This window comes from Dermacentor albipictus, unplaced genomic scaffold, assembly GCF_038994185.2.
Source record: "Dermacentor albipictus isolate Rhodes 1998 colony unplaced genomic scaffold, USDA_Dalb.pri_finalv2 scaffold_12, whole genome shotgun sequence".
Classification (NCBI taxonomy): Eukaryota; Metazoa; Arthropoda; class Arachnida; order Ixodida; family Ixodidae; genus Dermacentor; species Dermacentor albipictus.
Genome location: NW_027225566.1, coordinates 6,300,823 through 6,325,530, shown reverse-complemented (window position 1 = coordinate 6,325,530; position 24,708 = coordinate 6,300,823). Strand labels below are relative to the sequence as shown.

At 55.1% G+C, this 24,708-nt stretch overlaps 2 protein-coding genes across 2 annotated transcripts; one reads left to right on the top strand and one right to left on the bottom strand.

Annotated features, from left to right (window-relative positions):
• Positions 1-17,499: 17,499 nt before the first annotated feature.
• Positions 17,500-19,043, bottom strand: LOC139051548 (uncharacterized). The gene is made up of 2 exons (XM_070528517.1): positions 18,713-19,043; positions 17,500-17,789 (listed from the first exon to the last, which is right to left on the bottom strand). Exons 1-2 carry the CDS (start codon positions 19,041-19,043, stop codon positions 17,500-17,502), a joined length of 621 nt encoding a protein of 206 aa, XP_070384618.1.
• Positions 19,044-22,259: 3,216 nt separating this feature from the next.
• Positions 22,260-24,082, top strand: LOC135914158 (putative nuclease HARBI1). Its single transcript, XM_065446900.1, has 4 exons — positions 22,260-22,547; positions 22,606-22,803; positions 23,350-23,485; positions 23,550-24,082. The coding sequence occupies exons 1-4, from the start codon at positions 22,260-22,262 to the stop codon at positions 24,080-24,082; spliced, it is 1,155 nt and encodes a 384-aa protein (XP_065302972.1).
• Positions 24,083-24,708: the final 626 nt, after the last annotated feature.

Genomic DNA, 24,708 nt, shown 5'->3' with positions numbered 1-24,708 from the left:
CCGTGCCAGCCGTCCTGAAGGGTCCTTTAAGTTAGCTAGCCAACACAACGCGTGGTGGTCGCTGACCACTCTGAATGGCCTGCCATATAGGTAGGGGCGAAATTTCGCTGTAGCCCAAACGATGGCGAGGCATTCCTTTTCCGTTGTGGAATAATTGCCTTCCGCTTTTGACAACGACCGGCTAGCGTAAGCTATCACGTGTTCATGTCCGTCTTTTCTCTGGACTAGGAGGGCACCGAGGCCTAGGCTACTGGCGTCAGTGTGAATTTCGGTATCGGCGTGCTCGTCGAAGTGCGCAAGTACGGGCGGCGACTGCATGCGTCGTTTGAGTTCTTCAAATGCGTCGGCCTGCGGCGTTTCCCACTTGAACTCAATGTCACATTTAGTTAGCTGTGTCAGCGGCTCAGCGATGCATGAAAAGTCCTTGACAAATCGCCTGTAGTAGGCACACATGCCAAGAAATCTACGCACTGCCTTCTTGTCGGTGGGCTGCGGGAACTTTGCGATGGCAGCTGTCTTCTGCGGGTCGGGGGGGACTCCAGACTTGCTGATGACGTGGCCTAGGAACAGAAGCTCATCGTAGGCGAAGCGGCACTTTTCTGGCTTCAGAGTGAGCCCTGATGACTTGATGGCCTCGAGTACTGTTGCAAGCCGCCTAAGGTGATCGTTGAAATTTTCGGCGAAGACAACGACGTCATCCAAGTAAACGAGACAGGTCTGCCACTTCAATCCTGCTAAAACCGTGTCCATGACGCGCTGGAACGTTGCAGGCGCCGAGCACAGTCCAAATGGCATAACCTTGAACTCGTAGAGGCCGTCTGGGGTGATGAAGGCGGTCTTTTCGCGATCTCTTTCGTCGACTTCTATTTGCCAATAGCCAGACTTGAGGTCCATCGACGAGAAGTATTTAGCGTTGCAGAGCCGATCCAATGCGTCGTCTATCCGTGGGAGGGGGTATACATCCTTCTTCGTGATCTTGTTCAGTCGACGATAATCGACACAGAAACGTAGGGTTCCGTCCTTTTTCTTTACCAGGACAACAGGGGATGCCCACGGGCTTTTCGACGGCTGGATGATGTCGTCGCGCAGCATTTCGTCGACTTGTTCTCTTATAGCTTCAGGTTCCCGCGTCGAAACTCGGTAAGGGCTCTGGTGTAGTGGTCGAGCGCATTCTTCGGTTATTATGCGATGCTTTGCGACTGGTGTTTGTCGAATCCTCGATGACGTCGAGAAGCAGCCTTTGTATCGTCGAAGCAGACTTCTGAGCTGTTGCTGCTTAATCACGGGGAGACTTGGACTTATGTCGAAGTCTGGCTCGGGAACTACAGTCGTCGGGGTAGATGCGACAGAATCCGAGAGGACAAAGGCATCGCTGGCTTCCACAATTTCCTCGATGTATGCGATGGTCGTGCCCTTGTTGATGTGCTTGAACTCCTTGCTGAAGTTTGTCAGCAACACTTTCGTGTTTCCTCCGAGCAGTCGAGCGATCCCTCTTGCGACGCAAATTTCACGGTCGAGCAGAAGACGTTGGTCGCCTTCGATGACGCCTTCTATGTCAGCGGGTGTTTCGGTGCCGACCAAAATAACAATGCTGGAGTGAGGTGGGATGCTCACTTGATCTTCGAGCACACTCAAGGCATGGTGACTACGAGGGCTCTCCGGCGGTATCGCTTTATCTTCCGACAGTGTTATTGACTGTGACTTCAGGTCGATGATTGCGCCGTGTTGGTTCAGGAAGTCCATACCGAGAATGACGTCTCGTGAACACTGTTGGAGGATAACGAAAGTGGCAGGGTAAGTTCGGTCATGAATGGTTATTCTTGCCGTGCAGATTCCAGTTGGCGTGTTGAGGTGTCCTCCTGCGGTGCGAATTTGAGGGCCTTCCCATGCAGTCTTAACCTTCTTCAACTGGGCGGCGATGTGTCCACTCATGACGGAGTAATCAGCCCCTGTGTCCACTAAGGCGGTAACCGCGTGTCCGTCGAGAAGCACGTCGAGGTCGGTGGTTCTTTGTCTGGCGTTGCAGTTGGGTCTTGGCGTCGGATCACGGCTGCGTCGTGTTAAACTGAAGCTTGAACGTCGCGTCGTCAAGTCGTCTTTCGTCGCTGTAGTCTTGGCTTCCTGACTTCGTCGGGACGGCGGCGTGTCGTCATTAGGTCGTCGAGATGGTTGCTTCGCCGTCTTCGTCGGCGGCGGAGGATCTTCGTCAGTTCGACGAACAGCAACCGCACCTCCATCGGTTGCTGCTTTTAGTTTTCCGGATATGGGCTGACGGACCGGCCGCGGGCTGGGCCAGTGTATGGTCGGCGCTGCGGCGACAGGTAGCGGCCTGGTGACGGCGAACGGGAAGCTCGTCGATGGCTCCACTGAGTGGCGGCGAGGTAGTCGGCGATATCGCGAGGTCGTTCGCCAATCTGTGGCCGCGGCGCGTTAACGGCGAAACCTCGCAGTCCCATCTCCCGGTATGGGCATCGGCGGTACACATGGCCGGCTTCCCCGCAGTGGTAGCAGAGCGGGCGGTGGTCAGGAGCGTGCCAAACGTCTGTCTTCCTCGGGTAGGTGCGCTGGGCGACGGGTGGTCGTGCTGGCGGCGGCGGCGGACGACGAAACTGCGGCGTGACAGGGCCCTGGCGCGGTCGCGGAGGGGGGCCTTGACGGCGTGCGACGGCGGCGTAGGTCATTGCTTGCGGCTCGGGCCGCGGCGATTCAGGGGCTACTCCAAGTTGTTGTTGGAGTTCCTCACGCACGGCATCGGCAATCGAAGCCACTTGAGGCTGTGATGATGGGAACAGCTTTTGTAGCTCCTCCCGCACGACAGCTCGGATAGTCTCGCGTAGGTCGTCGGTGGTCAGTGACTGAAGTCCGGCGTAGTTTGTCGCGTTCGTGCGGCGGTCGAGTTGCCGGTTTCGCATCTCGAGTGTCTTCTCGATGCTGGTGGCCTCGCTAAGAAACTCGTCGACGGTCTTCGGTGGGCTTCGTACCATCCCGGCAAAAAGTTCCTCCTTCACACCACGCATGAGTAGGCGAACTTTCTTTTCCTCGGCCATATCCGGGTCAGCGTGGCGGAACAGACGGGTCATTTCTTCCGTAAAGATGGCAACGTTCTCGTTTGGTAGCTGCACTCGGGCGTCCAGCATAGCTTCGGCTCTCTCCTTGCGCACGACACTTCTAAAGGTGCGCAGGAAGCCGCTACGGAACAGGTCCCACGTAGTCAAGGTCGACTCCCTGTTCTCAAACCACGTTCTGGCGGTGTCTTCTAAGGCGAAGTAGACATGCCGCAGCTTGTCGTCGGAGTCCCAGTTGTTGAATGTCGCGATTCGCTCGTATGTCTCCAGCCAGGATTCCGGGTCTTCAGTCGCTGCTCCATGGAAGGTCGGTGGGTCCCGGGGTTGTTGTAGGATAACGGGGGACGCTGGGGCAGCCATTGAGGTTGTCTTGACCGCGATCTTCTTTGTCGCCTCAGGTAGAAGGCCGTGCTCTGGGGGCAGTCCTTGCAGTCTGCGGCTAGCACGCTGGTCTTGGGCGGTGTCGGTTTGGTCCTCGGGCTTCGGGCTTGGATCGCGGCTTTGCGGGGGCGTTCGGTACATGAACGCACTAGCACCTCCACCAGATGTCACGTGGTGGTGACGTGAAGAACACAGTAGCAATACTGTGAAAGGCAAAAACTAGCTTTTATTGGGCGAACCTGTGCCCACAAAACAGGCTACACTTAAAGCACAACGAGAGCGGCGAACACAGTCGGCGATCGTCGTAAATCTGATCAGCGGCTCAAGCGCGTCGCCTTTTATAGATCAGTCGTCGAATGTTCCAGATTAACTGATGGAACCCGCGTGTCTTCCACAAAGTTCTACACCATTCGTGTCACGCGATGAAATCTGATAACACAAGGTTCGGCGACAACAGACACGCGGATAGAAGCGTCGATAACTTTCCAGAAACGTCGGATACATGCAGGCGCGTCCCTCGCCGCGCGATTACAGTTGTTAAGCGGCGAAACGTGGTTGCCCGATAAAGATAAGTACACGTGTCAATATGCAGAAGACAAAGATAATTATAAATAGCCCGAGAAAGAAACAAAAGTTCAGGATCACCAGTCTGCCTCTACACTTTACCTATTTCAATCAACCACAGGGAACCCTGATCATGAGAAGGAAATTCATATAATAAAACTTGGTTGGATCGCATACGGCATACATTCTCAGCTCCTGCCTGGAAGCTTACCATTATATCAACAAGGAAGATGTGCGACCAATGCATTTTAGCAGTTCTAACATGTACGGCAGAGACTTGGAGATTGATAAATAAGCTTGAGAACAAGTTAAAGACCGCGCAAAGAGTAATGTAACGAAAATTGCTAGGCATAACGTTAAGAGAGAGAAAGAGAGCGGTTTGAATCAGTGAGCTAATAGGTATTCACGATATTGTAATTGACATCAAGAGAAAACAATGAAGCTGGGCAGGTCATGTAATGCGCTGGTTAGACAACCATTGGACCATTCGGGCTACAGAAATGGTACCAAGAGAAGGGAAACGCCGTCGAGGACGGCAGAAGACTCGATCGAGAGATGAAATTAGGAAATTCGCGTGCGCTAGTTGGAATGGGTTGGGGCAGGACAGGGTTAATTGGCGATCGCAAGGAGTGGCCTTCGTTCTGCAGCGGACATAAAACCGGATGATGTTGATAATGATGAAACCCATGCGAAGAGGGCGCAAGTCCAACGGGGAGACGAACGACGAGGATCCCGGTATAGGGACATACGACTAACGACGTCCTAAGGAGGACCCATTCCCAGGGTACGAAGCATGCCTGTTGAGGGATTACACATCGCCGCCAACAGCCATTACAGCGATGTGTTCTGGTGCCGATGCGTTCTGGTGCCGAGATGTGGTCGAAACACTCACATCTGCTCTTCCTTCAGTTGTTTCAGGTCGTTGTAGCAGCGTCCGGCACTGGTTTCGTTTCAAGACAGCTGTGAAGACGTGGAGAGGTCTACAACGCATGCCCAAATTAAAACATAGCGACTGCGTGGCCTCCTCTGCATGAACTGACGGAGCGTCAACAGCAACAACTCGGGCTTGCACACACGTGCACAACTACCGAGAGCAGCGACTCCCCCGGAGGACAGTGCTCGGCTGTATTCACTGACTGTTGGTTATGGCCATATCTGGATGCATCTTCAGTACCCAGTGTGATAGTAGTTGTCGCTACTGATCACGGAGGGAGCTCGCTGTTGGAGGAAAGACTACTTAAACGCCTGCTACAGACCAGGACTTTGGGTTCCTGTGCCGAGATGCGGTCGAAACACACATCTGCTCTTTCTGCAGGTGGGTCTCTTTTACCGTTATAAGCCAACTAGCACGCATGAAAACTCGGTACCAAAGCCCACATGCTCGATACTGCGGTTTGGGCTTGTTCGTGCCTGTATCTGTCTCTGTGCTAGTGGAAAAGATTTTTTGTGCAGAATAAGATTACTATTAGCTGGTGACGTCGAAGAGAACCCTGGCCCTCTGTCGGAAAAGCAAGAGCGTGAACTAATGGAAGCATTACGTTCGTTACCAAAGATATTGGCAGGTCAAGACAAAATAATTAAAGAGTTAGAAACACTGCGAACTGAGCACAACCAAATCGAAGACAAAATTGGGAATCTAACGTCTTAAAGTTGCCAATTTAGCTGAGTATTTATCTATTTTGTCTGTGCTTGGGGACAGAGAAGAAGTGCAGGCGCAAAATAACGAGCTCTCAAAAGCCATGACAAACGTATTGATCAATCAGGACGAACTCGAAATCGTTCACGTAGGAATAATTTACTGTTTTCTGGCATAGACGATGAGAACGAGAGGCAAACATGGGATGAATCAGAAGGGAAGATTGTATCTGTCTGCTCGGTCAAACTGGGTAATACTGCTGAACCGTCAACAACTGAGAGAGCTCACAGGATGGGGAGGCATATTAACGATAATCCAAGGCCCATTATTGCGAAGTCTGGACTATTCAAGGACAAACAGCGTCTTTCTGCGGCTTCGAAACTGAAAGGCAGCAGAATATCGCTAAGTGAAGACTAATCCCAGCAGGTTCGGCGATGTAGAGGCAAACTGATTGCTTATGCGCGAGAACAGAACTCTGGAGCTAGATATATGCTGAAGTGCAATAAGATGACTTATGAGAGCAAGACATATTTACGATGGTACAACAGAGTCCGCACGGGAGTACATTCAATAGCAAACAAAGCATCAGCCGCCGCGGCTCAGAATAGACACGGTGGATCACCTGTCCGTCATCGTTATCAATTGCAGGAGCCTGAAGAATAAAACAGACGTATTCTCTAGCCTTCTGCACATTTCACAAGAGTATATTTCCATCAGGACAGAATCGTGGCTCGACCATGGCATATCGGATTGTGAAGTGTTTCCATCCGAATACATAACTTATCGAAGAGACCGTAATCACCAGGGAGGAGGTGTCTTCATTCTTGTACATGACCGAATCAGAAGTGTACCGTTATACAGTGATGTTTCTTCAGAATGTATTTGGTGCAGAATATTGGTTTCTGGTGATAACAGCCTTGTGGTGGGATCGCTTTAAAGGCCACCATCATAGAATCGCTTTAACGGCCACAAGCGTAGAACCATTTCACAGCCTTGCACGATCAGTGTCGGTCTTATCATCGGAAACTATTCTACTTGGGGGCAATTCTAACATGCCTGAACTTGTATGGCGTGACCGCTATCCTGTAGCGACGAGGGCCTCGGCACTTCACTTGGCCTTCATTGAACTAATGCGGAACAATGAACTTGCTCAGATTGTAAATTTTCCAACGCGTTACGGTTCAGCTAAAGACAGTACGTTGGACTTGTTGATTAGCAACAATGATTTAGTTGAAGCAGTTACGGCAGCACCAGGAATCCGTGATCATGAGGTCGTAAATGCAACAATAGTGTGCAAGAAGTTACAGGTTAGTAAGAATTGCCCGACAAATGTTTTTATGTGTGAACAGGGGAATTATAATGCCATAGATGAAGAGTTACACTTATTCCTGCCAGTATTGCTGGAATACAGCAGTCAGTACAGCATAGAAAAATTATGGGCTATGTTCAGAGGGAAAATCCTGTCTTTGGTCGCTAAATACATTCCCTCAATAGTGATATCATCTAGACGTAGAATGGATAAACCTTAGATTAACAAAGAACAGCGTTTGTCAATAAGAAAAAAGGCCGGAGAATACAAGGCATTCAGATAGCACCAAGTCAGGACTTATATGACAAGCTTAGAACTCTAACGAAAAACTTGAAACAAGAATTAAAGGCAGCAAAAAGAACGTACTTGTCGTTGCTAGCTGATAAAATATGATCTAATCCTAAGACGGTATGGCGATATGTCAAAAGTAACAGAAAAGACAGTATTGGCGTTCCGGCTCTCCTGCATGAAAGTGATATGTGTGATGATGAGACAAAGAAAAGCTGATTGCTTTAACGAATATTTTCACTCCATCTCCACCGCGTGTCGTCATGCTTCGATACCTGAACTACAGGAACAATTACCTCAAATGCATGGCATCGTTTTAAATGAGGCTGGAATTATGGCTCTGTTGTGTCACATTATTCCTCATTCTGCTCATGGTCCGCATGGTATATCAAATCACGTCTTGAAGTGCTGTTCCCACAGTATTGCTCCTATCTTTGTTGAGTTATTTACCAAGTCAATAAATCCTGATAAATTACTTAGTGACTGGAAAATAGCCAATGTAACTCCTACATTTCAAAGTGGTTGTCGTGATATGGCAAGCAATTACAGACCGGTGTCTTTGACATCTGTTTGTTGCAAAACACTAGAACATGTTGTTTACTCTGGTCTTATTAAGCATCTTCGTGAACATATTTTTTTCATCCCGACCCAGCATGGATTTTGCATGGGATTATCCTCTACCATTCAACTTACTGAATTCATATATGACGTTGCACTCGGCTTTAACAATAGTAAAGAGATAGATGCTATTTTTGCAAATTTTCGAAAGGCGTTTGATGTAGTTCCGCATGACTTACTTTTGCACAAGCTGTCATTTCTTGGCCTCCCCGATTCACTTTACGGTTGGCTTAAAGATTATTTGTATGAACGGCAGCAAAACGTGGTTCAGAATGGTGCGACGTCGAGAATGGTTAGTGTTTTATCAGGTATGCCTCAAGGGTCGGTCCTTGGGCCGTTGCTGTTCCTCATATTTATCAATGATTTAAGTGAAGGCTGTGTTTCAAATATCAGACTGTATGCGGATGATTGCGTTGTGTAGCACCCTGTGTCATGTGCCGAACACACGAGTATGTTGCAGCTTGATCTTGAAAAAATTAGTTCCTGGTGTGCTAAATGAAAAATGGATTTGAACGTAGCAAAGTGTTATCAAGTTAAATTTACGAACAAGAAGAAGAAGGTGCCCAGTTCATACTCCCGAAATGATGTTTTAGTACAATACGTTGACGACGTCAAATACCTGGGCGTCACTTTAACTGCGGCATTAGACTGGACATTCCACATCGACATAACAAGCGCTAAAGCTTGTTATGTCAAATGTTATGTAAATATAGCGCATATTTCAAGTCTGCGTCCAAACCATTGGAGGAAGCTTTGTATGTTACAAATATTAGGCCGGTGTTAGGATACACTTGCGCAGCATGGGACCCCTTCACAAAAGTTCTTGAAGATAAGTTAGAGCGGGTTCAGAAAAGGGCTGCAAGATTCGTCACGGGCATCTGCGACTACAAAATTAGAGGTTCTAAACCAGGTAAAATCTAGCGTGGAAGTTGCTGTCCACACGAAGAAAAATAATCATATTAAACTTTTTACACAACATTAACAGCAGTAACACAGGAATCGATAAGAAGATATTTAAAACCACCTCATTATCAGTCTAAGAGACGCGACAATTCCAAGAAAATAGGGGCCTACCAAGTCGTATTAATGTATTTATGTTTTCGTTCTTTCCGCGTACACTTGCACTGTGGAGTTCGCTCCCGCATGCAATAGTGCCTGCAGCCAATTTTTCATCTGCCATAGTGAACTTTAAATGAATCTGTTTTAGAAAATATTTCCAGTGTGCGGTTTTGACGCGTGCAGGCGCAGCTTCGCGGCAGCGGTGGCCGATCACGAGAACGCTTCAAAGACTAGCGGCAAGGCATGCACAGTGCACGTAAGACGGCAGAGGAGGTCTCGGCGGTGGTCGACACCATATTGGTCTCCGCCACCGACACCGAGATGGTATTCAGCGACTCCGAGACGTTATTCGCAACAGCGCCAACGGCCGCATCTCCCCTGAGTCGTTATGAGAACCACTGGCGGGAGCAACCGAGAATAAGAAAGTTTACATTGTATGCGCGCCCGGCCACACCACTTTGCTCGCCGGCAACAAGGTGGCGCACGGGGCAGCTCGAGAGCGTGCGGACCGAGCCGCCACCGTCACTACTGGAACGCCACCGCTTCAGCCATGATGATGGGCAACGGGTGGGAGTAGAAGGATCGCCTGAAGAATTACAGTGAAATCAAAAAACACTGACTGGCGAGGCGCAAATTTTCGCCGCAGCACCATCGCCTTATGCCCGGTGACGCGGCAACTCGCTGCTGCCACTTTCTTTCTGGTTCCATCGCCTTGTGCCCGATGACGCGACCACACGCTGCTGCCGCTTTCTTTTCGCTTCCCTGGCCTTAGTGCCCGATGACACGGCCACTCGCTGGTGCCGCTTTCTCTCCGTTTCCCTCGCCTTGGTACTCAGTGAGGCGGCCGCTAACTACTACGGCTTCCTTTCCTCTTCCCTCGTCTTGTTACCCGGTGACGCGGCAAGTCACTGCTGCCACTTTCTTTGTGCTTCCCTCGCATTGGTGCCTGGTGACGAGGCCATTTGCTGCTGCCGCTTATTTTCCGCGTCTCTCGCCTTGGTACCCACTTACGCGCCAACTCGCTGGTGCCGCTTTCTTTCCATTTCGCTCGCCTTGGTAACCGGTAACGCGGCCAGTCGCTACAGCCGCTATCTTTCCGCCTCCCTCGTCTTGGTACCCGGCGACACGGCAACTCGCTGCTGCCGCTTTCTTTCCGATTACCTGGCCTTGGTGTCCGGTGACGCGGCCACTCGCTGCTGCCACTTTCTTTCGGCTTCCCTCGCCTTGGTATCCGCTGACGCAGCAACTCGCTGCTGCCGCTTTCTTTCCATTTCCCTCGTCTTGGTACCCAATAACGCGGCCAGTAGCTGCTGGCGCTGACTTTTCGCGTCCCTTGCCTTGGTACACGGTAACGCAGTAACTCGCTGCTGCCGCTTTTTTCCGGTTCCCTATCCTTGGTACTGAGTGACGCGGCAACTCGCTGATGCCGTTTTCTTTTCGCTTCCATCGCACTGTGCCCGGTGACGCGGCAACTCGCTAATGCCAATTTCTTTCCACTTCCACGGCCTTGTGTCCGATGACGCCACCACACGCTGCTGCCGCTTTCTCTTCACTTCCCTGGCCTTAGTGCCCGGTCACACGGCCACTCACTGCTGCCGCTTTCTTTCCGCATCCCTGGCCTTCGTGCCCGGTGACGCCGCGACTCGCGACTGCCCCTTTCTCTCCGTTTCCCTCGCCTTGGTACTCAGTGACGCGGCCACTCACTGCTGCCGCTGCCTTTGCTCTTCCTTCGTCTTCGTACCCGGTGACACGGCAACTCACTGCTGCCACTTTCTTTGTGCTTCCCTCGCCTTGGTACCCGGTAACGCGGCCAGTCGCTGCTGCCGATTTCTTTCACCTTCCCTCGCTTTGGAATCCGGTGACGCGGCAACATTTCGCTGCCACTTTCTTTCCGATTTCCTGGCCTTGGTGCCCGGTCACGCGGCCAGTCACTGCTGCCACTTTGCGCTTCCCTCGCCTTGGTACCCAGTGACGCCGACACTCGCTGCTGCCGCATTCTTTCCGCTCCCTCGTCTTGGTACCAGCGACGTGGCAACTCGCTCCTGCCGCATTCTTTCCTCCTCCCTTGTCTTGGTACCCCGTGATGCAGCAAGTCACTGCTGCCGCTGTTTTTCCGATTACCTGGCCTTGGTGCCCAGTGACGCGGCCACTCGCTGCTGCCACTTTCTTTCCTAATCCCTGGCCATGGTGCCCGGTTACGCGACCACTCGCTGCTGCCGCTTTCTTTGAGCTTCCCGAGCCTTGGTACCCTGTGATGTCGCCACTCACAGCAGCCATTTTCTTTTCGCTTCCCTGGTCTTAGTGCCGGGTGAAGCGGCCACTCACTGCTTCCGCTTCGTTTCAGCATCCCTCGCCTTGGTACCCAGTGACGCGGCGGATCGCTGCTGCCGCTTTTTTTTTCCATTTCCCTCGTCTGGTACCCGGTGACGTGGCAAGTTGCTGCTGCCCCTTTCTTTCCGTTTCCCTCGTCTTGATACCCGGTAACGCGGCCACTCGCTGCTGCCGCTTTCTTTCCGCTTCCCTCTCCTTGGTACCGAGTGACGCGGCAACTCGCTGATGTCGCTTTCTTTCCGTTTCCCTCGTCTTGGTACCCGCTGACGCGGCAACTCGCTGCTGCCGCTTTCGTTCCGCTTCCATCGCATTGTGCCCAGTGACGCGCCCATCCACTGCCTGCCGCTTCTATTCCTCTTCCCTCGTCTTGGTACCCGGTGACGCGGCCACTCGTTGCTGCATCTTTCTTTCCACCTGCCTCGTCTTGGAACCCAGCGACGCGGCAACATGCTGCTGCCGCTTTCTTTGCGCTTCCCTCGCCTTGGTACCCAATGACGCGGCAGCTCGCCGCAGCCGCTTTCTTTCCGTTTCTATCGTCTTGGTACCCGGTAATGCGGCCACTCGCTGCTGCCGCTTTCTTTTCGCTTCCCTCTCCTTGGTACCGAGTGAAGCGGCAACACGCTGATGCCGCTTTCTCTCCGTTTCCCTCCTCTTGGTAACCAGTGACGCGGCAACTCGCTGCTGCCGCTTTATTTCTGGTTCCATCGCCTTTTGCCCGATGACGCAACCACACACTGCTGCCACTTTCCTTTCGCTTCCCTGGCCTTAGTGCCCGGTGACACGGCCACTCGCTGCTGCCACTTTCTTTTCGCATCCCTGGCGTTAGTGCCCGGTGACGCGGCCACTCGCTGCTGCCGCTTTCTCTCCGTATCCCTCGCCTTCGTACTCAGTGACGCGGCCGCTCATTTCTACCCTTTCCTTTCCTCTTCCCTCGTCTTGGTACCCGGTGGCACAGCAACTCACTGCTGCCACTTTCTTTCCATTTCCCTCGCCTTGGTACCCGGTAACGCAGCCAGTCGCTGCTGCCGCTTTCTTTTCGCTTCCCTCGACTTGGAACCCGGTGAACCAGCAACACGCCGCTGCTACTTTCTTATTCATTTCCTGGCCTTGGAGCCCGGTGACGCGGCCACTCGCTGCGGCCGCCTTCTTTCCGCATCGCTGGCATTCGTGCCCGGTCATGCGACCACTCGGTGCTACCGCTTTCTCTCCGCTTCCCTTGCCTTGCTACTCAGTGATGCGGTCACTCACTGCTGCCGCTTCCTTTGAGCTTCCCTCGCCTATTGCCCGGTGACGCGGCCATTCGCTGCTGCAGTTTTCTTTCCGCCTCCATCGTCTTGGTACCCGGCGACGCGGCAACTCGCTGCTGCCGCTTTCTTTCTGACTACCTGGCCTTGGTGCCCTGTGATGCGGCCACTCGCTGCTCCCTTTTTTTTCGGCTTCGCTCGCCTTGGTATCCGCTGACGCGGCAACTCGTTGCTGCCGCTCTATTTCCGATTCCCTGGCCATGGTGCCCGGTTACGCGGCCACTCGGTGCTGCCGCTTTCTCTCTGCTTCCCTCGCCATGGTACTCAGTGACGCGACCACTCACTACTGCCGCTTCCATTCAGCTTCCCTCGCCTTCGTACCCGGTGACGCGGCCACTCGCTTCTGCAGCATTCTTTCCGTTTCCCTCATCTTGGTACCCGGTAACGCGGCAACTTGCTGCTGCCGCCCTCTTTCTGATTACCTGGCCTTGGTGCCCGGTGACGCGGCCCCTCGCTGCTGCCACTCTTTTTACGATTCCCACGCCTTGATGCCCGTGACGCGGGCACTCCCTGCTGCCGCTTTCTTTCCATTTCGCTCGCCTTGGTACAGGGTAACGCGGCCAGTCGCTGCTGCCGCTTCCTTTTCGCTTCCCTCGCCTTGGAACCCGGTGATGCGGCAACTCATCGCTTCCGCTTTCTTTTCGATTTCCTGGCCTTGGAGCCCGGTCACGCGGCCAGCCAAAGCTGCCACTTCGCGCTTCCCTCACCTTGGTACCAGGTGACGTGGCCACTCGCTGCTGCTGCTTTCTTTCGGCTTCCCTCGCCTTGGTATCCGCCGACGCGGCAACTCGCTCCTGCGACATTCTTTTGGCTTCCGTGGCCTTCGTGCCCCGTGACGCGGCCACACGATGCTCCCGCTTTCTTTCCGTTCGCTGGCCTTGGTACCTGGCAAAGCGGTCGCTCGCTGCTGCCGCTTACTTTTTGCTTCCCTTGCCTTGGCAACCGGTAACGCGGCCACTCGCTGCTGCCGCTTTCTTTTCCTTTCCCTCGTCTTGGTACCCAGGGACGCGGCAACTCACTGCTGCCGCTTTCTTTCCGCTTCCATCGTCTTGTGCCCGGTGATGCGACAACTCGCAGCTGCCACATTCTTTCCGCTTCCATCGCATTGTGCGCGATGAAGCGCCCACACTGTGCTGCCGCTTTCTTTTCGCTTCCCTGGCCTTAGTAAGCTCGGTGACGGGGCCACTCGCTGCTGCCGCTTTCTTTCCTCATCCCTGGCCTTCGTGCCCGGTGACGCGGCCACTCGTTTCTGCCGCTTTCTCTCCGTTTCCCTCGTGTTGGTACTCAGTGACGCGGCCACTAACTGCTGCCGCTTCCTTTCCTCTTCCCTCGTCTTGGTACCCGGTGAGGCGGCAAATCGCTGCTGCCACTTTGCGCTTCCCTCGCCTAGGTGCCCGTGACGCGGCCACTCGCTGCTGCCACTTTCTTTCCACTTCCATCGCCTTGGTACCCGGCAACGCGGCCACTCGCTGCTGCCGCTTTCGTTGCGCTTCCCAGGCCTTGGTGCCCGGTGACGCGGCCAGTCACTGCTGCCACTTTGCGCTTCCCTCGCCTTGGTACCCAGTGACGCCGACACTCGCTGCTGCCGCATTCTTTCCGCTCCCTCGTCTTGGTACCAGCGACGTGGCAACTCGCTCCTGCCGTTTCTTTCCTCCTCCCTTGTCTTGGTACCCCGTGATGCAGCAAGTCACTGCTGCCGCTGTTTTTCCGATTACCTGGCCTTGGTGCCCAGTGACGCGGCCACTCGCTGCTGCCACTTTCTTTCCTAATCCCTGGCCATGGTGCCCGGTTACGCGACCACTCGCTGCTGCCGCTTTCTTTGAGCTTCCCGAGCCTTGGTACCCTGTGATGTCGCCACTCACAGCAGCCATTTTCTTTTCGCTTCCCTGGTCTTAGTGCCGGGTGAAGCGGCCACTCACTGCTTCCGCTTCGTTTCAGCATCCCTCGCCTTGGTACCCAGTGACGCGGCGGATCGCTGCTGCCGCTTTTTTTTTCCATTTCCCTCGTCTGGTACCCGGTGACGTGGCAAGTTGCTGCTGCCCCTTTCTTTCCGTTTCCCTCGTCTTGATACCCGGTAACGCGGCCACTCGCTGCTGCCGCTTTCTTTCCGCTTCCCTCTCCTTGGTACCGAGTGACGCGGCAACTCGCTGATGTCGCTTTCTTTCCGTTTCCCTCGTCTTGGTACCCGCTGACGCGGCAACTCGCTGCTGCCGCTTTCGTTCCGCTTCCATCGCATTGTGCCCAGTGACGCGCCCATCCACTGCCTGCCGCTTCTATTCCTCTTCCCTCGTCTTGGTACCCGGTGACGCGGCCACTCGTTGCTGCATCTTTCTTTCCACCTGCCTCGTCTTGGAACCCAGCGACGCGGCAACATGCTGCTGCCGCTTTCTTTGCGCTTCCCTCGCCTTGGTACCCAATGACGCGGCAGCTCGCCGCAGCCGCTTTCTTTCCGTTTCTATCGTCTTGGTACCCGGTAATGCGGCCACTCGCTGCTGCCGCTTTCTTTTCGCTTCCCTCTCCTTGGTACCGAGTGAAGCGGCAACACGCTGATGCCGCTTTCTCTCCGTTTCCCTCCTCTTGGTAACCAGTGACGCGGCAACTCGCTGCTGCCGCTTTTTTCCGCTTTCAACGCCTTGTGCCCGGTGACGCGGCAACACGCTGCTGCCACTTTATTTCTGGTTCCATCGCCTTTTGCCCGACGACGCAACCACACACTGCTGCCACTTTCCTTTCGCTTCCCTGGCCTTAGTGCCCGGTGACACGGCCACTCGCTGCTGCCACTTTCTTTTCGCATCCCTGGCGTTAGTGCCCGGTGACGCGGCCACTCGCTGCTGCCGCTTTCTATCCGTATCCCTCGCCTTCGTACTCAGTGACGCGGCCGCTCATTTCTACCCTTTCCTTTCCTCTTCCCTCGTCTTGGTACCCGGTGGCACAGCAACTCACTGCTGCCACTTTCTTTCCATTTCCCTCGCCTTGGTACCCGGTAACGCAGCCAGTCGCTGCTGCCGCTTTCTTTTCGCTTCCCTCGCCTTGGAACCCGGTGACCCAGCAACACGCCGCTGCTACTTTCTTATTCATTTCCTGGCCTTGGAGCCCGGTGACGCGGCCAGTCGCTACTGCCGCTTTCTTTTCACTTCCCTGGCCTTAGTGCCCGGTCATGCGGCCACTCGGTGCTACCGCTTTCTCTCCGCTTCCCTTGCCTTGCTACTCAGTGATGCGGTCACTCAGTGCTGCCGCTTCCTTTGAGCTTCCCTCGCCTATTACCCGGTGACGCGGCCATTCGCTGCTGCAGTTTTCTTTCCGCCTCCATCGTCTTGGTACCCGGCGATGCGGCAACTCGCTGCTTTCCCTTTATTTTCGCCTCCCTCGTCTTGGTACCCGGTGACGTGGCAACTCACTGCTGCCGCTTTCTTTGTGACTACCTGGCCTTGGTGCCCTGTGATGCGGCCACTCGCTGCTCCCTCTTTCTTTCGGCTTCGCTCGCCTTGGTATCCGCTGACGCGGCAACTCGTTGCTGCCGCTCTATTTCCGATTCCCTGGCCATGGTGCCCGGTTACGGGGCCACTCGGTGCTGCCGCTTTCTCTCCGCTTCCCTCGCCATGGTACTCAGTGACGCGACCACTCACTACTGCAGCTTCCATTCAGCTTCCCTCGCCTTCGTACCCGGTGACGCGGCCACTCGCTTCTGCAGCATTCTTTCCGTTTCCCTCGTCTTGGTACCCGGTAACGCGGCAACTTGCTGCTGCCGCCCTCTTTCTGATTACCTGGCCTTGATGCCCGGTGACGCGGCCCCTCGCTGCTGCCACTCTTTTTACGATTCCCACGCCTTGATGCCCGTGACGCGGGCACTCCCTGCTGCCGCTTTCTTTCCATTTCGCTCGCCTTGGTACAGGGTAACGCGGCCAGTCGCTGCTGCCGCTTCCTTTTCGCTTCCCTCGCCTTGGAACCCGGTGATGCGGCAACTCATCGCTTCCGCTTTCTTTTCGATTTCCTGGCCTTGGAGCCCGGTCACGCGGCCAGCCAAAGCTGCCACTTCGCGCTTCCCTCACCTTGGTACCAGGTGACGTGGCCACTCGCTGCTGCTGCTTTCTTTCGGCTTCCCTCGCCTTGGTATCCGCCGACGCGGCAACTCGCTCCTGCGACATTCTTTTGGCTTCCGTGGCCTTCGTGCCCCGTGACGCGGCCACACGATGCTCCCGCTTTCTTTCCGTTCGCTGGCCTTGGTACCTGGCAAAGCGGTCGCTCGCTGCTGCCGCTTACTTTTTTTTTCCCTTGCCTTGGCAACCGGTAACGCGGCCACTCGCTGCTGCCGCTTTCTTTTCCTTTTCCTCGTCTTGGTACCCAGTGACGCGGCAACTCACTGCTGCCGCTTTCTTTCCGCTTCCATCGTCTTGTGCCCGGTGATGCGACAACTCGCTGCTGCCACATTCTTTCCGCTTCCATCGCATTGTGCGCGATGAAGCGCCCACACTGTGCTGCCGCTTTCTTTTCGCTTCCCTGGCCTTAGTAAGCTCGGTGACGGGGCCACTCGCTGCTGCCGCTTTCTTTCCTCATCCCTGGCCTTCGTGCCCGGTGACGCGGCCACTCGTTTCTGCCGCTTTCTCTCCGTTTCCCTCGTGTTGGTACTCAGTGACGCGGCCACTAACTGCTGCCGCTTCCTTTCCTCTTCCCACGTCTTGGTACCCGGTGACGCGGCAACTAACTTCTGCCACTTCCTAAATGCTTCCCTCGCCTTGGGGCCCGGTGACGCGACCATTTGCTGCTGCCGCTTTCTTTCCGTTTCCCTCGCCTTGGTACTGCGTCACGCGCCAACTCGCTGGTGCCGCTTTCGTTCCATTTGCCTCGCCTTGGTACCCGGTAACCCGGTCAGTCGCTCTTGCCGCTTTCTGTCCGCTTTCCTGGCCTTGGTGCCCGGTGACGCGGCCACTCGGCACTTCCGTTTCTTTAGGGTTCCCTCGCCTTGGAGCCCGGTGACGCGACAACTCGCCGCTGCTGCTTTCTTCCCGATTTCCTCGCCTTGGTGCCCGGTGACGTGGCCACTCGTTGCTGCCACTTTCTTTCCACTTCCATCGCCTTGGTACCCAGTGACGCGGCCACTCGCTGCTGCCGCTTCCTTTCCTCTTCCCTCGTCTTGGTACCCGGTGAGGCGGCAAATCGCTGCTGCCACTTTGCGCTTCCCTCGCCTAGGTGCCCGTGACGCGGCCACTCGCTGCTGCCACTTTCTTTCCATTTCCCTGGGCATGGTACCCAGCAACGCGGCCACTCGCTGCTGCCGCTTTCCTTGCGCTTCCCAGGCCTTGGTGCCCGGTGATGCGGCCACTCGCTGCTTCCGCTTTCTTTCCGGTTCCCTCGCCTTGGAACCTGGTGACGCGGTAGCTCAATGCTGCTGCTTTCTTTCCGCTTCCATCGCTTTGGTGCCCGGTGACGCGGCCACTCGCTGGTGCCAGTTTCTTTTCGCTTCTCTGGCCTTGGTACCCGGTGACGAGGCGACTCACTGCTGCGACTTCATTTCAGCATCCCTCGCCTTGGTGCCTGGTGACGCGGCCATTTGCTGCTGCCGCTTTCTTTCCGCTTTCCTCTCCTTGGTACACAGTGACGCGGCAGCTCGCTGCTGCCGCTTTCTTCCGCATCCCTGGCCAACGTGCCCGGTGACGCGGCCACTCGCTGCTGCCACTTTCTCTCCGCTTCCCTCGCCTTGGTGCCCGGTGACGCGGCCGTTTGCTGCTGCCGCTTTCTTTTCGCTTCCCTTGCCGTGGTACCCGGTAACTTCGCCACTCGCTACTGCAGCTTTCTTTCGGCTTCCCTCTCCTTAGTACCAAGTGACGCGGGAACCAGCTAAGGCCGCTTTCTTTCTGTTTCACTCGTCTTGGTACCCGGTAACGCGGCCAGTCGCTGCAGTCGCTTTATTTCGGCTTCCCTCACCTTGGAACCCGGTGACGCGGACACTCGCCGCTGCCGCTTCCTTTCTGATTTCCTGGCCTTTGTGCCCGGTGACGCGGCCACTCGCTGCTGCCGCTTTCTTTCCGCATCCCTAGCATTCGTGCCCGGTGATGCGGCCACTCGCTGCTGCCGCTTTCTCTCGGCTTCCCTCGGCTTGGTACTCAGTGACGCGGCCATTCACTGCAGCCGCTTCGTTTGAGCTTCCCTCGCCTATTACCCGTTGACGCGGGCACTCGCTGCTGCAGCTTTGTTTCCAACTCCCTCGTATTGGCACTGGGCGACGCGGCAACTCGCACCTGCCGCTTTCTTTCCGCCTCCCTTGTCTTGGTACGCGGTGACACGGCAACTCGCTGCTGCCGCTTCCTTTCCGGTTCCCGCGCCTTGGAACCCGGCGACGCGGCCACTCGCCGCTGCCGCTTTCTTTCCGATTTCCTGGCCTTGGTGCAGGGTGACGCGGACACTTGCTGCTGCCGCTTTCTTTCGGCTTCCTTCGTCTTGGTTCCCGGTGAAGCGGACACTCGCTGCTGCCGCTTTCTTTCCGCTTCCATCACCTTGTTCCAAGTGACGCTGCCATTTGCTGCGGCCGCTTTCTTTCGGATTACCTGGCCTTGGTGCCCGGTGACGTGGCAACTCGCTGCTGCCTCTTTCTTTTCGCTTCCCTACCCTTAGTGCTGAGTGAAGCGGCCACTAGCTGCTGCCACTTTCTTTCCGCATCCCTGGCCTTCGTGCCAGGGGATGCGGCCACTCGCTGCTGCCGCTTCCTTTCTGATTTCCTGGCCTTGGTGCCCGGTGACGCGGCCACTCGCTGCTGCCGCTTTCTTTCCGCATCCCTAGCATTCGTGCCCGGTGATGCGGCCACTCGCTGCTGCCGCTTTCTCTCGGCTTCCCTCGGCTTGGTACTCAGTGATGCGGCCATTCACTGCAGCCGCTTCGTTTGAGCTTCCCTCGCCTATTACCCGTTGACGCGGGCACTCGCTGCTGCAGCCTTGTTTCCACCTCCCTCGTATTGGCACTGGGCGACGCGGCAACTCGCACCTGCCGCTTTCTTTCCGCCTCCCTTGTCTTGGTACGCGGTGACGCGGCAACTCGCTGCTGCCGCTTCCTTTCCGGTTCCCTCGCCTTGGAACCCGGTGACGCGGCCACTCGCCGCTGCCGCTTTCTTTCGGCTTCCTTCGTCTTGGTGCCCGGTGATGCGGCCACTCGCTGCTGCCGCTTTCTTTCCGGTTCCCTCGCCTTGGAACCTGGTGACGCGGTAGCTCACTGCTGCTGCTTTCTTTCCGCTTCTATCGCTTTGGTGCCCGGTGACGCGGCCACTCGCTGGTGCCAGTTTCTTTTCGCTTCTCTGGCCTTGGTACCCGGTGACGAGGCGACTCACTGCTGCGACTTCATTTCAGCATCCCTCGCCTTGGTGCATGGTGACGCGGCCATTTGCTGCTGCCGCTTTCTTTCCGCTTTCCTCTCCTTGGTACACAGTGACGCGGCAGCTCGGTGCTGCCGCTTTCTTCCGCATCCTTGGCCATCGTGCCCGGTGACGCGGCCACTCGCTGCTGCCGCTTTCTCTCCGCTTCCCTCGCCTTGGTGCCCGGTGACGCGGCCGTTTGCTGCTGCCGCTTTCTTCTCGCTTCCCTTGCCGTGGTACCCGGTAACTTGGCCACTCGCTACTGCAGCTTTCTTTCGGCTTCCCTCTCCTTAGTACCAAGTGACGCGGCAACCAGCTGAGGCCGCTTTCTTTCTGTTTCACTCGTCTTGGTACCCGGTAACGCGGCCAGTCGCTGCAGTCGCTTTATTTCGGCTTCCCTCACCTTGGAACCCGGTGACGCGGACACTCGCCGCTGCCGCTTCCTTTCTGATTTCCTGGCCTTGGTGCCCGGTGACGCGGCCACTCACTGCTGCCGCTTTCTTTCCGCATCCCTAGCATTCGTGCCCGCTGATGCGGCCACTCGCTGCTGCCGCTTTCTCTCGGCTTCCCTCGGCTTGGTACTCAGTGACGCGGCCATTCACTGCAGCCGCTTCGTTTGAGCTTCCCTCGCCTATTACCCGTTGACGCGGGCACTCGCTGCTGCAGCCTTGTTTCCAACTCCCTCGTATTGGCACTGGGCGACGCGGCAACTCGCACCTGCCGCTTTCTTTCCGCCTCCCTTGTCTTGGTACGCGGTGACGCGGCAACTCGCTGCTGCCGCTTTCTTTCCGATTTCCTGGCCTTGGTGCAGGGTGACGCGGACACTTGCTGCTGCCGCTTTCTTTCGGCCTCCTTCGTCTTCGTACCCGGTGAAGCGGACACTCGCTGCTGCCGCTTTCTTTCCGCTTCCATCACCTTGTTCCAAGTGACGCGGCCATTTGCTGCGGCCGCTTTCTTTCGGATTACCTGGCCTTGGTGCCCGGTGACGTGGCAACTCGCTGCTGCCTCTTTCTTTTCGCTTCCCTCGCCTTAGTGCTGGGTGAAGCGGCCACTCGCTGCTGCCGCTTTCTTTCGTCTTTCCTCGCCTTTTGTGCGCCGACGCGGCAACTCGCTGCTGCCGCTTTCTTTCCGCTTCCCTCGCCTTGGCACCCGGTGACGCCGCCACTCACTGCTGCAGCATTCTATCCGCCTCCCTCGTCTTGGTACCCGCTGACGCGGCAACTTGCTGCTCCAGCTCTCTTTCCGATAACCTGGCCTTGGTGCCTGGTTGCGCGGCCACTGGTTGCTGCCGCTCTCTCTACGAGTATCACGACTTGGTGCCCGGTGACGAGGCCACTCCCTGCTGCCGCTTTCGTTCGGCTTCCCTCGACTTGGTATGCGCTGACGTGGCAACTCGCTGCTGCCACATTGTTTGCGTTCCCTGGCCTTGGTGACCCGGTGAAGCAACCACTCGCTGCTGCCGCTTTCTTTCCGCTTCCATCGCCTAGTTCCCGGTGACGCGGCAACTCGGTGCTGCCACTTTCTTTCCGTTTCCATCGCCTTTTGCCCGATGACACGACCACACGCTGCAGCCGCTTTCTTTTCGCTTCCCTGGCCTTAGTGCCCGGTGACGCGGCCACTCGCTGCTGCCGCTTACTTTCAGCATCCATGGCCTTCGTGCCCGGTGACGCGGCCACTCGCTGCGGCCGCTTCCTTTCCTCTACCCTCGTCTTGGTACCCGGTGACGCGGCAACTCACTGCTGTCACTTTCTTTGTGGTTCCCTCGCCTTGGTACCCGGTAACGCGGCCAGTCGCGGCTGCCGCATTCTTTCCGCTTCCCTGGGGTGCGGGCGCGCAAACAGCTCGCTTTTCCGTTCTCTCGCTTGCCCTCTCGTTATTCGTTGCCGCCCGCGCGTTTCGTCACGGTGGCTATTGCGCCGGGGCGGGACCACAAAATGCGCTTACGTCACACTCCTGTCAATCATTCCAAAAGCGAGGGGAAACGGCCGCTTTCGTGGAAGGCTCGACAATGGCATTCGTTTCGAAGAATGAATGGCCGTTGCCATAGCAGCGCTAGTAGCAGACGATGCGTCTGTCGTCTGCTCATAATGTCGTCGCTCGCCGAACATGGCTGGCCCTGGCGGGGGTCGAGTTTTTCGAGATTAAAACGCGATCCGCCATCGCCGATCGTTAGCGATGTTAATTATTGAAAACAACTGTGATCACCGTGAAATTAAATGTTGCGCCTGCGCTGTGATAAATATAAATAGTGCTGTTTCAATTTTGATTGATCCGAGTGCATTTGTCGAGAATGCTCGCCGTTTCTTGTTGTGCTCAGAGAATAGCGTTCATTGTTTGGCGGTTTGTTTGGTGCTCACGAGTCGCGATGGCTGCTCCTATCGTCGCGCCTTTGGAGTCGCTCGGGCAGCCTTGGCAACGCACCTTTCGGGACGCATTTGACGAGCTTACCGAGGAAGAGTTCCGCGACCACTTCAGGCTCTCGAAGAGCACTGTGCGCTGGCTCTGCGAGCAACTGGAAGACGCCATGGGTGGCCTTCGGACCGGTGGCATCACGACGCAAGACAGGGTGCTTTGTGCTCTCCGTTTCTTCGCGACGGGGAGCTTCCAAAGATCCATCGGCAGCGAAGAATTCGTATCCATGGAGCAAGCTTCCGTGAGCGAAAGCATTCACGCAGTTGCGGAAGCAATAACCGTTTGTGGGCCGGCAACAGGGCTGGGTGAGCTTCCCGTTGACAACGGCCGGAAAGGCTACTGCAAAGGCGGCCTTTGCGGATCGGGGCCGCATTCCCGGTGTAGTGGCCTGTGTCGACAGGACACTCATAGCGATCAAACAGCCCGAAGGACTCAGCCCGGGCGAGACCGCGGGCTTCATGTCAACAAAAGGCTTCTACGCCTTGAATACCATGATCGTAAGTACTCACGATCTGACATTTGTTTTGCACGCTGTCATCATTTATTAGGTTATCGGTTTTATGTATAGCCGTCGTAGTGTGTACAATGCGGGTATCACGTAAAGCAATATCGATCGTGATCGAGCCCGTTCAGAATTTATTTTTCGGTCCAGATTGACTCATTTGCTGAAGCTGCAGGAGGCAGGTAATCGCAGTTGATAATTTCGAACCGAATCAAATCGATCGATAGTGCCCTTGCGGTACGGGTATAAGAGTACGCATTGAACAACCAAGGCGGCTATGATGAGCGTTAATTCACAAATGTCTCGTGAATGTAGCTTTTTGCTCATTTCTTGCAATTTATAAAGAAGACTATTTCGGAGATTGCTTTTTACTAATGTGAGAAAGAATGCAGCTGTGTCTGGGAAAGAATTATGAAGTCATGTTGGTGCAAAAACATTTCACTCAGACTATTTATCTGTCAGCATTACGTGAAACATGAAAATATTCCAGCTCAAATTGCTTATTCTGAACCATTTTCCGCCCGTTTGTTCTGCCCTCCAGGTGTGTGATGCCCACATGCGCATCGTGGACATCGATCCCCGTTTCCCCGGATCGTGCCATGACTCCTACGTGTGGAGGCGCTCACCACTGTTAGGCCGCCTCACACGTAACCTGCGACGTGGAGAATGGGTGCTTGGTGAGTGTTGCACACATGTTACAATCAGTGAAGTATATTACACAGTTATGTTTCCAACATGCAGGAGACTCAGGCTACCCTCTTGAGCCATGGCTGCTGACACCTGTGCCAGGACATCCAGGCATTGACACTTCGGATGGGCGCTACAACCAGGCCCATGCCTTGTGGAGAGGCATGGGCCTGGTTGTGGAGAGGGGTAACGTTGTGGAGAGGGGTATTGGCGTCTTGAAGGCAAGGTTCCGGTGCCTTCAAAGGTACCGGACACTCCTTTATGAGCCCAAGGATGCAGCCACAATCGTGGCAGCCTGCGCCGCTCTCCACAACATTGCTTTGAAGGCAGGGGAGCCGGAGCTGCAGGACAGTGATGAGGAGGCCGATGACAACCAGCCACCGCTGCATCAGGGCTTGCCTGTGTCTCAAGGGTACCACACCTGCCGGCAAGGAACGCCCAGAGAGCTGCTGATGAGGGCAAAGCAGATGAGGAGCCAGGTTGTCAACCTGTTCTCTGCGGCCCCTAGCTGGCGTACCACTCACCTGCATATGCTGCATCGTCGGCTGAGGCAACAACAGCAGGCTCGTCGCGCGGCTCAACCGTAAAGCCAGGTGAGTTCTCCAACATAGGCGTGAAAAGGCAAACCTCATAATGCCATTGAAAAATTGAAATGGTCGCCCTTGATAAAAAGGATGCAAGGCATTTTCAAAAATATTTGTTTTGATTAATACTGAAATCTCCATTGCGGATTTTCACAGGGTGTGTCACAGTAACAAAAGGTTTAGAAACAGTGGAAGAGAGACGTTAAAAAAGTGTTGCTGGGGAACTTAGTTCCTGATGGGAACGCAAATTCAAGGAGAATACAAAAAACAGCACAAGCACCTGAGCGGGTGTGCTGCTGCATCTCTTTCTCGGGTTCTTTTTTCTTTTGTAATTTTATTCTTAAATAACTAGAAACACAAAATACAAAATGACACTCTGTTATAACAGGGAATTTTGAAAACAAAACGACAGAGGTAGGTTTTGCACGAAGACATGTCGTGCCATTTCGACATTTTTGTCCACCCCTGTAGCCAGCTGGGTAGCTAGATTGAAATGTCACAAGAACATTTCATTTCACACTACAACGGGCACATTGTTCATGTAGTATATTCAGCCAGCATGGAGTAAAGCCAAGACATGGTGTAGCTCAAGGAAATGGTAATTCTTTAATGTACTCCATGGTTTTAAC